This window comes from Molossus molossus, unplaced genomic scaffold (genome assembly GCF_014108415.1).
Source record: "Molossus molossus isolate mMolMol1 unplaced genomic scaffold, mMolMol1.p scaffold_m16_p_16, whole genome shotgun sequence".
Classification (NCBI taxonomy): domain Eukaryota; kingdom Metazoa; phylum Chordata; class Mammalia; order Chiroptera; family Molossidae; genus Molossus; species Molossus molossus.
Genome location: NW_023425351.1, coordinates 24336986 through 24349856, shown reverse-complemented (window position 1 = coordinate 24349856; position 12871 = coordinate 24336986). Strand labels below are relative to the sequence as shown.

At 34.0% G+C, this 12871-nt stretch overlaps 1 protein-coding gene across 6 annotated transcripts in view; it reads right to left on the bottom strand.

Annotated features, from left to right (window-relative positions):
• The window catches only part of CSPP1 (centrosome and spindle pole associated protein 1), a 120279-nt gene that overhangs the window by 66473 nt on the left and 40935 nt on the right, over positions 1–12871 (bottom strand). For 5 of the 6 annotated variants that reach the window (XM_036263916.1, XM_036263920.1, XM_036263919.1 and 2 more), the window contains 3 exons: positions 6735–6833; positions 5132–5199; positions 273–366 (listed from right to left, as the gene is read on the bottom strand). In XM_036263916.1, the coding sequence (XP_036119809.1) occupies positions 273–366; positions 5132–5199; positions 6735–6833 (261 nt within the window). The remainder of the gene's footprint in view (positions 1–272; positions 367–5131; positions 5200–6734; positions 6834–12871) is intronic. The other variant, XM_036263917.1, reaches the window with a different exon arrangement.

Below are 12871 nucleotides of genomic sequence, written 5' to 3'. Positions count from 1 at the left end.
ATAATTGGAGAAATAATTCGGGTATGGAAAAGGCCTGTTCTAGTATACTGCATACAGTCTCAATTGTTACCTATGACAAAGAAAAGAAACACTGACAGCATTTATTACCTTGCTGATTTACAATGTGTAGGTAGAAATTGAGTGACATACAAATACAAAAGCATATTAGTAAAATTATCCTCGTTTTACTATGTAATAGTTATCACCATGTCATTTTACACAAATGCATTTTAAATTCAAACCATCTTTTTTAAGTGCAAACCTTTCATTACCGTCTCTTGTTCTTCTCTTGTTCAGCCATTTGTTCCAACAGTTCTAGTCTATATTTTTCTTTCCTTCTCTGAATAAGTTCTCGATCTTCACCTCCTAGAAAGTGGTAAGAAAAAAATGCAATCTTGAGCACATATGCAACTAAAAACCCTAAGTTTTAAAAATCTCCATTTTTAATTATTGGATCTAAGAGTAATCATTGCATAAGATGGAAGTACGAAAAGTAAAATCACATTTATCATACAAAGTTCTCATATAATCAACAATTTCATAAGGAATATCTGCTATGTATCAAAGACACAATAATATTTCCTTTTAGTCAAAAACCTTCTTAAATAAGAGAATACTCTAACCCTCATCCTCATTTCCAATAATTGGAATAATAGCTCTACTAATATCTCCCACAAGCCCCTTAAATTTAATAAGTGTGTCCAAGCTGAACAACTCAAAAGTAACTGCCACTCTTTGTTTTCTGTTAATGGCCTGATAATTGAGCCTCAAAACCTCACTGTAACTTTGATTGCTCATCCTCTCCTATTCACTCCACATGAGGACCTTCTTTTCTACTCTCCCAGCCATTAACCTCGGATAGGTCCTCCACATTTCACCTGGATTGCAGCAATAACCTCTAACCAGTCTCCTGAACTCTCCCTCTCCCTCCTTCAGTACATCCAGCACATTTATGTAAGACCAACTACCTTAAAATACAACACTAATCACACTGGCACCCTACTCAAAAATATTAATGGTAATCTCAATTCTACAGAAAAAAAAACTATAAACCTTTCACTCTGGTATCATTTATGTGAATATCCTGTTGTGCAAACATTTTGGATCCACTGAAGATTATTATTATTGTATATGTTACTGACACAAAAAATCACCTCTTGAGATATGATCAGAGCACTACAAAAATCTCAGAATATCAAAGATGCAACTGAACCAGCAAGCCCTCTACCTTAATTGTCTCCCAATTAATAATTAATTAGACAAACAGCATCTGAGTCTGTCCATTAAGCATGGATGTCAACAACAGTGGAGCTCCCACAAAGGGAACATAAATTACATTAAGGTTAATAAATAATGCTTTATACTCAAATATTCAGTCTGCTGCTGATCATAAGTGACAAGAACTTACCCTCCCACCATAAAAAAATAAATAAATAAAACTAGGCAAAATATGACACTGGACACCAGGCAGCACAAGACTGATACCTGAGGGAAGACAAATAAATGAGGTGAGCCCTTTCAGCAGCTGTTTGTGCCTGAATGCAAGTCCCAGGCTGCGGGTACAGGGAGGGAGAACCCAAACCAAGCTGGAAACTGAGCGGAATTGAGCAGATCAAGATCAAAACTCGGGAAGGCTAACATGGCTGGAAGTTTAGGGCAAAGATCCAAAAAGAAGCATAAAAAGAGTTTCAGAAATCTGTACAGGGGTTCCTTCCAACTTCCTGTGCACTGGTCTGTGCACGCACAGAGTAAAATTCCATGAGGCTCGGCCAAAAACTATGGAGGACACATTAGCTAAACAATTCTCAAACCTCCAAGTAGAGAGAAATTCAAGCTCCAGCAGGCTAGAGTGGAGTTCTTAGGGATCCCCTAGGGTCTTCAGGGAAGACTCCAGAAAGGTCACTCTTTAGTGAATGAACTACTCCTGGAAGGAAGGCTACTCTAAATGTTCTTAGCTAAGTTTAAAGTAAGGCCTCAAAAAGATTGGTCCTTAAGTAACAGAGAAATGTGACTGTGGTAGGCAAAATTCTAAGACAGATCCTATGTTCTCTGCCCTCTGGAGATGACTCTGTATAAATTACTCCCCTTAAGTGTGGGCATGACTTCCTTCCAGGTTACAGTGCATGACAAAGGTGAAAGGAATTTGCAGCTGCATTTAAGGTACCAAATCAATTCCGAGTATATCAAAAGGGAGATTATCTTGGGTGGGCTGGATCTAATCAGGTAAAAAGCCTTCCCTGAGTTTAGAAATCTCCTCTGTGGCATGATAAAGTGAGCAGACAGGGTGAGGAAGCCCATGTTGCAAGAAACAGTGGTCATCCTCCAGGAAATGTGGGAGGTCTCTAGCTGACATCCAGTAAGAAGTCAGGGCCCTTGGTAATACAGTCACAAAGAACTGACCTCTACCAACATTCCAAATGGGCCTTCAACCTGGCTGAAACCTGGACTGTAGTGTTGTTGAGACCCTCAGCAGAGGACCCAACTAAATTCCTAACACAGAGAAACTGTGAAATAATGTGGGATATTCTGAGCCACTAAATGTGTGCTAACCTGTGATGTAATAATAGAAAATTAACACAGTGACCTGTAACCATCAGAAAAGTTTGTCAATAGAAAAAAACATAAACAGAGATGATGGAACAACAAACAAGGATGTTTAAATAGCTCCCATAACTATACCCAAGTATTTAAGTGAAAATAGCAACATTATGAGGAGGAAATGGAAGCAAGAATAAAGAACCAAATGGAGAGTTCTGCTTCTGCATAGAAACTAGAAGCCCACAATTTTGCTCAGACCCTACAATGAGAAACAGTTCAATCATCTACAAAATCAATCATCTACAAACTTCAGCCCATCAGAGAGCTGAGGTTATAAGCAGTTAAGCCAATCCAGAGATGGGACAATCCAAATGTTTTGCCTTTATTAGAATATGGAGAAACAGGCAGCTGCCTTACAAGCAGGTAAGAAAAAAATAGCTGAAATATTAATTATTTCTTAAAGGCTCTGTGTGTACTGCAAGATGATGTAGATTCCTGGAATTTCAGATACAAGAGGATGTTCTCAAAAGAGAATAGACATGGGGCAACATGGGAGACCTGAGAGAAACTATTCAGAAGCAAAACAAATACCACTGCCTGTTTTCCAGATTCTTCTTTCATACAAAGTAATCAACTGGTTGAAGGGCAGAAAACCTGCTCACACCCATCTGCACTACATACAAAGCAAAGACCTGTTACTGTGGGAGGAAGGTCAGGAAATTTTCAAGCAAGACGCTCCAAGACATCAAGGAGTTTGGCTACCCTCTGGGGAGGGGCAGGAACTCAAAGAAAGTGTCATTTCTGAGAATCACATGCACATGGCCAGCTTTGCACCAAGGAACAAGAAACAGGAATCTAAGCTGAGGAGAGAGGAGTGTGGACTAAGACAGCCTCTCTGTCAGGGGCATTAAGGCCTAGCTGAAAACTGAGGGAGGTGCAGGAACACAGAAAACCCCTCCAGCACTCCAGGCCTCACACTGAGAGTAAGGTAGTCAGAGGATTTAACACTTCTCTCGAAGTAACTGGTACAAAGAACAGTTAAAAATCATTAAGGATGTATAAGACATGAACATTACTATAAACCACGACACTCAACAAATATCTATTACACATTCTTTCAAGTACAGACTGAACATGCACCAAGGGAGACTATATTTTAAACCATTAAAAACCTTTTATTAAGAAATTCAAATCTGAAATAACTGGAATTATACAAATTATTTTCTCGGGCCACAGGGGATTAAACAAGCAGTCAATAACAAAAGGCAACAGGAAAAACCCCAAATATTTGAACATTTTAAAGTACAATTCTAAATAACCCATGATTCTGTTGTAAACCCCACAATATATTATTTTTGCTCTAAGCAGTCAACTGCCTTAATTTTTTAAAATAAAGCGTGTTCAGAAGGAAATCAATGTCTCACATCAATGTCTGTCTGTCTGTCTCTCTCTCTCTCTCTTCCCATCCTTCCTTCCCTTCCACTCTCTAAAAATCAATAGAAAAAAATATCCTCAGGTGAGGATTAACAACAATTTTTTTTTTTTAAAAAAGACATTACACTATAATACAACTCTAGATTTTTCTCACAATAGCCATTTCAAAGAAACAAAGGTTTGAGAATATCAAGCAATTATATCTCTCTAAAAGAAGCCAAGATTTAAATTACTGATGGTTTTCAGGGGAATGAACCTAACTGTTAATCCAATTTTCTAATATACTTCACTGAAACCAAATTTCAGGTAATTTTCTAATAATTCTTACAAAGAACAGAGTTATTTTTTATTTAAAGTTTACACACCAGAAATAAGGCTCTCTTTATCATGACAAGTTAATATAGCAAATCAACACACTTATATTAAGCTATGTCCTTCATTTCTATAAAGAGAAAGTGTGGATGATCATGACTGGAACAAAATACCTTCTCAGAAACTACATAGAAAGAACACGGGAAAGGGTGTTTATCAAAAAAATAAAAACGTTTAGTTCTTAGGAATTGAATTAAAATGTAAGGCAGTCTGTGCTAAAAAAAACAAAGAAAAGAATGAAGAAAAAAACTATCCCATATAGAACGGAATATAATAAACAACCACACTACAACAAAGTACTCATAAAGTATGAAATTAAAAGCTTATTATTAAAATTAATATTTCATTTACCATCAATAGAAAACTCATCACTAAATACGTTATTTCGCTTTAAAATTATACAGAGCTAAATAAAATAAAATAAAATTATAGAGCTGCCCAGCCGGTGTGGTTCAGTGGACTGCGCATCATCCCATGCACCAAGAAGTGTCTGGTTTGATTCCTGGTCAAGGCACATGCCTGGGTTGCGGGCTCTATCCTCAATAGGGGATGTGCAGGAGGCAGCTAACTGATGTTTCTTTCTCATCAATGTTTCTATCTTTCCCTCTCCCTTTCTCTTTCTCTAAAATAAATAAAATTACACAGAGCTATGTACCACCTATCATAGAGTAAGCACTAGACAATGTTTTCTACTATCAGTATGAGTAACAATAATCACAACACTGCGTTCTCACTGAAGACCTTTTATGAAACACTCCAAGTGTAACCGACTGAAGTTGGTACATACCAAAGAGCATCCCAGCAAAAGGACTACAGATCTCTCGGGTAGATTTGGATGCTTCATTGTCTCGAGCACTAAAACAAAAAACAAAATAATTAAAACCCAAATAATTTTCAGGAGACAGAAATTAGAGTAAAATGTAGGTATGAGTTAAAGTACTCTGAATACTATAATTACTTTTTTTTTTTTTTTAATCCTCACCCAAGAACATTTTTGCACCTATCTTCAGATAGAGCGGGAGGGAAAGAGGGAAGAAAAGAGAGAGAGAGACATCAACTGGCTGCCACCCCCATGACCCCAAACAGGGCCAGGGACAAACCACAACCAAGGTACATGCCCTTAGCAGAAACCAAACTCAGGCCTCTCTGGTCTGCGGGCCCACACTCTAACCACTGAGCCAAACCGGCCTGGGCATAGTTACATATTTTTAAAGCTAGGGTAAAATCATGGCATTTTATACCTTTATATGGTGAGACCCCAATGTATTCAGGTTCTATAAATACATAAATTTTTCTTCAGCCTGCTTCACTGGCTCTATAGATTCCCAATAAAACCTTTCTTTTATTTTTATAAGAACAGTTACCCCAGTAAAGAAAGTGAATATAAGTACACATACACCTTTAAAAAAAGAAAAATGATGATACCTACACACGTGATCTTGAAAAAGATCATCCCTAAAAGGCTCCTTCCTAGAAAGACAGTCCCTCACAGAAACCTTCATTAACTAGACCTAAACAGCAAATTCTCTCATCTCAAGCACGTTTATGAATTACTTTTCTTCAAAGAAAATACACTGTTCCTGACACATGACAATATTATCTTCACTATACACTAAAGATTCAGTAGCATTTATCCTTATGAATGATACAAAAAGCCACCAAAATGGTTTTTTTAAAAACTACAAATAGAACGAGAACACTAATATAAAATGCATATAATTTCCTTTCTTTTCTACATGACAGGATTATGTATGAGCACCCATTTTACAATGTAAGCTTAAAAGTTATCTACTCAATAAGCGGAAAATCAAAAACAAAGTTTTGAAAGGAAAACTCATTGCAGGAACATTTTCAATTTATTTCCAGTTAAGTTACACCACCATTACTTCAAGGTATTTTTAATTGATTTTTTAGTCCATTATATTATGTTTATTTCTCCTTTCATTACTTCAAATTTATACTTTAAAATGATAGGAACTTATTCAGAACACCTTGGCACACTTTATAATCAGAACTTGCTCTTCAGCGTTGGGCCGCAGACCAAAGGGTCAAGGGTTTGATTCCCAGTCAAGGACACATACCCAGGTTGGGGTGGTTCAGGAGGCAGCCAATCGATGTGTCCCTCTCACAACGATGTTTCTCTCTCTTTCTTCCTCTTTCCTTCCCTCCCTCCCTTCCACACTAAAAAAAAAAAAAAAGCCTAGCTCTTTAAAAGAATGCTGTAAAGTACTGAAGTTTTTCATTTAATACAACTCTCCCTTTAATTCCTTTCTTTCTAATAAGGAAGGCTATTAAAATATACCATCTTTCTACTTCTCGGCAAGCCAGTGTTAGCAGGTGCTGTTTCAGTGTACATAATGACTAAACAGAATTTACAGTACACACTATACCTTTTATTTCCAGCAGATGAAATTCGTATATCTGAATGTTCTGTGACATCGCCACCATACTCCACAGGAGGCACATTCCCTTGTCTGTTCCCGTACACCCTTAAAAACACATTAGCTTATAGAGCTTGTTCCACATACAGTGGACCTTCTTATATGTCTTTGGTGTTTTTGCATGTGATGTTGGAAACATTAAAGGGAACAAAATGTTATAATAAAATTTTACTGTAAACACATTCTAAAATTCATTTGAATGAGATTTGATTTAAGTATGATCTGCTGGTTAGTAAGAGACACTAAGAGTTTAGATTTGTCTTTAAAACAAAAGAAAATCATTATAAATTTATTTCAATATAACATCTAGAAATTTTTAACTTGAAAAGTATGCATATAGCATACTTATTTATCATTCCTTTATTCAAAGACTATTTATTGAGCACCTACTACATGCCAAGTTCAATTTTAGGTACAGGATATATGAACATGGTCCTTGCCCTCATGAAGATTACAGTCTAATTTCAAAATAAGATCATTTTCTTAATCAAAATTCATAGATTCTGGGAATTATTTTGCTGCATATACTAACCTTTATAAGTTAAAAATATAGCAGTGGACTTACCATTTAATTAAATCAAATGCAGCAACCCACAACATTTGCTAACAGTGTAAATCACATGAAAGAATAAAAATTAGCAATAGGTGCATAGAAAACATCATAAACAGACTGATGCACGGCTAGAAAATGATCAGTTTACTTACGAAGTCATAACAACAAAAAAAGATTAAAATGGTTTTTATTTCTTTCTTTATCCTTCTCAGAAAATAATTTTTTTAATGTTTTCCAATTAATATTTTTTTCCATTTGGCAAACATTGATTTCTTTAGCTTAATTTCTCATATCAGAAAAACACGACTATTTATACCAACATTTATCAGCATTCATGAAAATCACTATTTCCTAAGTCATATTTCTTTATATGGCAATTAAACTACATTGTCTCTCAAGAGGACTATTAGGAAAAAATATGGCTGTTAAAGTACTGTTCAATATTTTAGGTGAATTTCATTATCACATTAAGAAAAATAGCAATTTTTAGAAAAAAAGAAACTTCTCACTCTCCAGAGCCAGCATATAAAATTCTTCATTTATTTCCATCACACAAGTCATTGTCAATATCATCTATGTATAGGGGAAAAGACTTTACAGAATTGTAACCTTACTAATATATGGCCTGGAATGACATAAATGCCTCCCATTTTTTTATCCATATATAAAACAACAGAACCTTCCAAAAGCCCTTTCAAATAAGAATTTAAAATTCACTTCAATTTATCAAAACATGGCTGGTTTTATATCTAAAGTCTAAGTGCTTGAATCTCTTTTAAACTGACAACATTAGTTTAGTGTTATTCTCTACGTTTAAAAGAACAGGTAAATATAAACTCCAATTCAAATTTGTAATGAACAACAGTAGGCAACCAGATTTAGTTATACTAGATCTATATAAACACACACGTGCAGAAAAGAGTTAATAGAGCAGGCCTGAGAATGCCTATCCTTAGAAAGGTCTATTAGCAAGGCTGGCCCATGGCTGGCACCTGGGAACATAGATTTAGGGAGGGTCCCACCATTCCCAGATCTCTTAAGATTGGCTCACTGTGCCTCAATTATTTGTACAAACAACATAGTTTATGCTAACATCTGCTTTCCTTCAGAAAGTCTGGAACTTTGGTACAACTAGGAAAAGGGTGCATATGTGACCAGCCCGCAGTAAAAACATTGGGCACTGAGTCTCTAATGACCTTTCATGGTAGACAACATTTCACTCATGTTGTCACAGTTTGATACGGGAAGAATTAAACATGTCCTGTGAGACTCTACTGGGAGAAAACTCTTGGAAGCTTGGCCTTGTTTCCTTTAGACTTTTTCCCATGAACCTTTCTCCTTTGCTGATTTTGCTTTATATCCTTTCAACTATAATAAATCATAGCCAGGAACATAACTGTATACACAAAGTCCTGAATCTCTGAGTTGGGGGTGGCCTTTCGAACCCAAAATATAACAGACAAAAGTAAATTTGCTGGTGTGCTACAGTGGTACCTAGACCATGTTCTCAGATATACAAAAGTTTTAAATTATGAATTTTTAAAAAAATCACTTTTAGAAGAACTGCAGGCTATTTACACATACAAAAATGCTTTCTAAAATTTATCAAAGAGCTTGTGGCTTCCTGTATTTTCAGTTAAATTTGAACTTGCATTTCTAGTTTATCTTTATAAGCTGTACCCAAATACCTAAAGCATCTACACAAAGATGTTTTGTGGGTTCTTCAGTATATATAGACATCTTAATAAAGCAAACACCATAAGCACCAAGGTCATTTCCAAAGTTCACTCTAAATTAAAGAAAGTTAAGAAACAATTTTATTTTCGTATAAGGTCAAGGTCTCTGCAAAATTCTACAGTAAAATTACAAAGAATTCCTCATGAATAGTACATATGAAAGGCAGGTGAAGGTGGGTCCTTTCACTAGTGAAAAAAATGTATTAACAAATAATAAAAGTCCCCCATCTCTGACAATGACAATAAAGTCAAAACTGGATAAGTGTTTGAGTCTAAAAGAGAGCAGAGATATGTATTTCACTAAAAAGGATAAAATAAAATCTTAAAGCATCCTATTCAATTTTATAAAATGACTAGTAAAATCATAAGTTACTAATATAAGACCTTAAAAAAAAATTCGAAAGGAACCTAACAAGCTATGAAGACAAATTATAGTTTCAAAAGTTAGCGAACTTACTATCTATTAAAATATCTGTATAATTGTAATGGAATTTCCTTCATTTATTAAAGTTTCTTTATATTTCTAATAAATTTAACATTTAATCACTCTTAATTATCCCTGTTAGTTCACTTTAACAGCTTTTATGGTGGTCTTACAATGTATTTTAGAAACCTTTACGAAGGCAAATAAAGTCCTCTCTACAGATGGGAGCTGGTGAGAGTCAGCATTGGTTTGACCACTGCTCGCTCGCTCTCTCTCTTCAATCTTTTCAACGTTGAGGGCGAATGACAGATGGTGATCTCCAGAAGCAATGAACTCAATGTTTAAGAACAGCTTGATTCTAGTCATAGCGCAGTTCAGTTTAGGTCCAGTTTGTCACTAAGAAGTCCTTCAGGTTTAGCTGTGGCTTTAATGCCAGTACCAGATTAAAACCATCCCTGTGACCCAGAACTAACTAAATAGTCTATGACTTTAAATGCATAGGTTCACTTACCACACCTCAATCCATTGGGTTTTGTCAGCAAGGGACAGACCTTTACCAAAAAAAAAAACTTTGCCTACTTTGACATAGCAAATGAAATTTGCAGGAGGGAATAAAATAGTTTCACCATCCTACCACTATCAAAAAAAAAGTTAAAGGTTACATTAAATGGAAAAATCTTTTTTCTCTATGTCCTTGAATTAGGTTCAAATCTCAAAGCCCAAAGAAACCAGGTATAGGTTAGAGGCTAAGTTTACTCTAAAAATTAACACATTTATCTTATAAAAAACATTAGTCTCTTACAGAAGAAAAGTGAATTGTTTAAAACCAAAGGTATTTTCAGCTAACTTACATGTGAATAAATAACTCCTAAATGATAATGAATAACCATCTTTTTTTCTTAATAAGCCACAGAATCAAACAAACTACTTCAAAAATAAATTTACAATGTTTTTGCTATCCAGATTAATATATTATAAAAACAAAATATTTACCATCTGTTGGTCCTAGATTGATACAGCTCATAGAGAGGAAGAATCTACTGTCTCCTTACTTAAAAGAATTCACCTAATTTATAATGGTTATACCACCTTGTTTTCATATCAAGAATGTCTCTAATGTGAATGAATTCTGCAAGACCACAGAAGTTTGAAGAAAAATACTGAGATATTAACTGTTTTTGTCTCATTGTTTGCAGTGATTTCCCAATTTTTACATTTATTTTATTTCCATAACAGGATTTTTCTAATATCAACCCCATCTTTAAAGTGGGGACAATATTTAAAATGTTCCTTCCAAAAATATATGAAAATTAACGACTATATATATTTTTTTTAAAAATAATACCAGTTTAAGTAACTCATATTCTAATAAACCATTTCTCTTCATTTATGTTTTCATATTAAGCATGCACTTCTCAAAATGTCCTCCACTAAAAACCTATGTGGCTAACACACAGATTCTAATTTCAGATGGAGTGTTATCTCAGAACTTTATTAAATGACTTAAGATTACAAACTAACAAATATCAAGAGTTAAACTGAAGTGCAAACTGCATTAATCATATAAAAACTAAACAAACAAAAAAACCAGCATTTTTAATGCTAAAAATGTCCTTTAGTCATTAACTCTGGTTATAAAGTAAAATATAAGATAGTAATATATTAACTTCTGTAACTCAAGTTAATAAATAATAAAGACTAGGATGACTATATTTTAAAAGCCTACACATTTCTAAGTATTATTAGATACACTATTACATTCAACTTCAAAAAGCTCCTAAAACAGAAATTTTAATTAAGTTGGTAAATATGTATAAATAAATAATACACACACATACAGAATGCAACTATCAAGCAAAGTCAACTACCTTGTTAACTATTAAAAACACTACCAGTGATCAATGATTAGTTTAGAAAAGTAAAATCATCTCTGGGCTTTAGCTTTCTTTCCCATATTTAAAGTGGGAAAACGTATCATTAATAAATACATTTATGGTATTTGAAAAAGTTTATAGGATGATTAAAAAAAACTAAAACCAAAAAATATAAATAAAAAATTATTAAAAATCATAACTAGAATTTATCACATGCTGACTTTTAGAAGGAAAAAAGAGGGAAAACTTAGAACAAAGGAAAATTTAATTTTGCATTTCTCACAATCATTTATAATAATTTTTTGTCAAGAATTTCTGGTTAAGATTATAGTATATTAAGAATAAATGGCTAGATCAAGAGACCAAATGCAGTTACACATTCCTTTAGTTTAAAAAACTTCATTAACAAGAAAGTCATTTTCCTGTCAACCACTCTGCCTATTAAATAAAACGTACTGAATGATCAATGTGATTTTTTTTTTCTGGAAATAAGAAGTCCACAAAACTGATATACAGAAATTCAATTTTAACATCAATCGCCATGCAGACATATGTGACAAACCTTACATTTAGAGATATACGCATTAACAAAATGGAAATAACATATAATAATAATTTACGTTTTGAAGAAATACTTTTAGAAATTTTGAAATGTGTGACAGGAATTATTCTCACTCATTCTTAAGTTTAAATGAATCTGAAAATACTGCTTTGGAAAGATAATACAGAAAAGGTTCATTTCCTTTATGGGCTACATAAGAAACTAAGATAGTGCTCAAATAATTAAGTTGAAATTCATTTGTTAGTTTATGTATAAAATGATCACAGCACATAATTACAGAGTAGATTAAATACATGAAAAACAAAGCAACAACCTCATAATAAGTTTCCTGAAATTCCAAACTTAAAAAGTGTGCATTACATTACACTCTAAAGGTGAACAAACACGATAAAGAAAAAAAGTACCATGTACAAAGAAGGGAGCACCAAGAGTCCAAGATTACCTGTAGTTTCCCAGTTGAGCTTTTTAGGCTAAGCTGCCTTTGACTACCTTCGGATATAAACATTTTCAAATATAACACATTATAGGATTTGGAGCATTTTCTAAAGTATAAATAATTGGATTCAAATCAGAGATAACTACTGTTGGCATTGCAAAATTCTAATCCTTCCTCAAGTTACCTAAATCCAGGTGAATATTTTTAAAAACTGGGTGAGCAGAACATAATAGCTACAGAATAAAGAGAACACAAAAAAGCATAAAGGCTTTGTGTTATTAATAATTAGAATACTGAATGTGCAGCATTACAGCTCAGAAAATTTCCTAAAATACTAAAAAAAAGTAATCTATTTGAACAAATGAAACAGGCCCCCTTAACTGCTCCAAATTTAGATTCAACCCTTAACAAATCAATGACAAATATGGGAGCCTGCCATATCTCTATCTCCAAATCAAAGGTTAGGTTGAAGTATAACAAGTTTTAAGTATTAAGATAAAT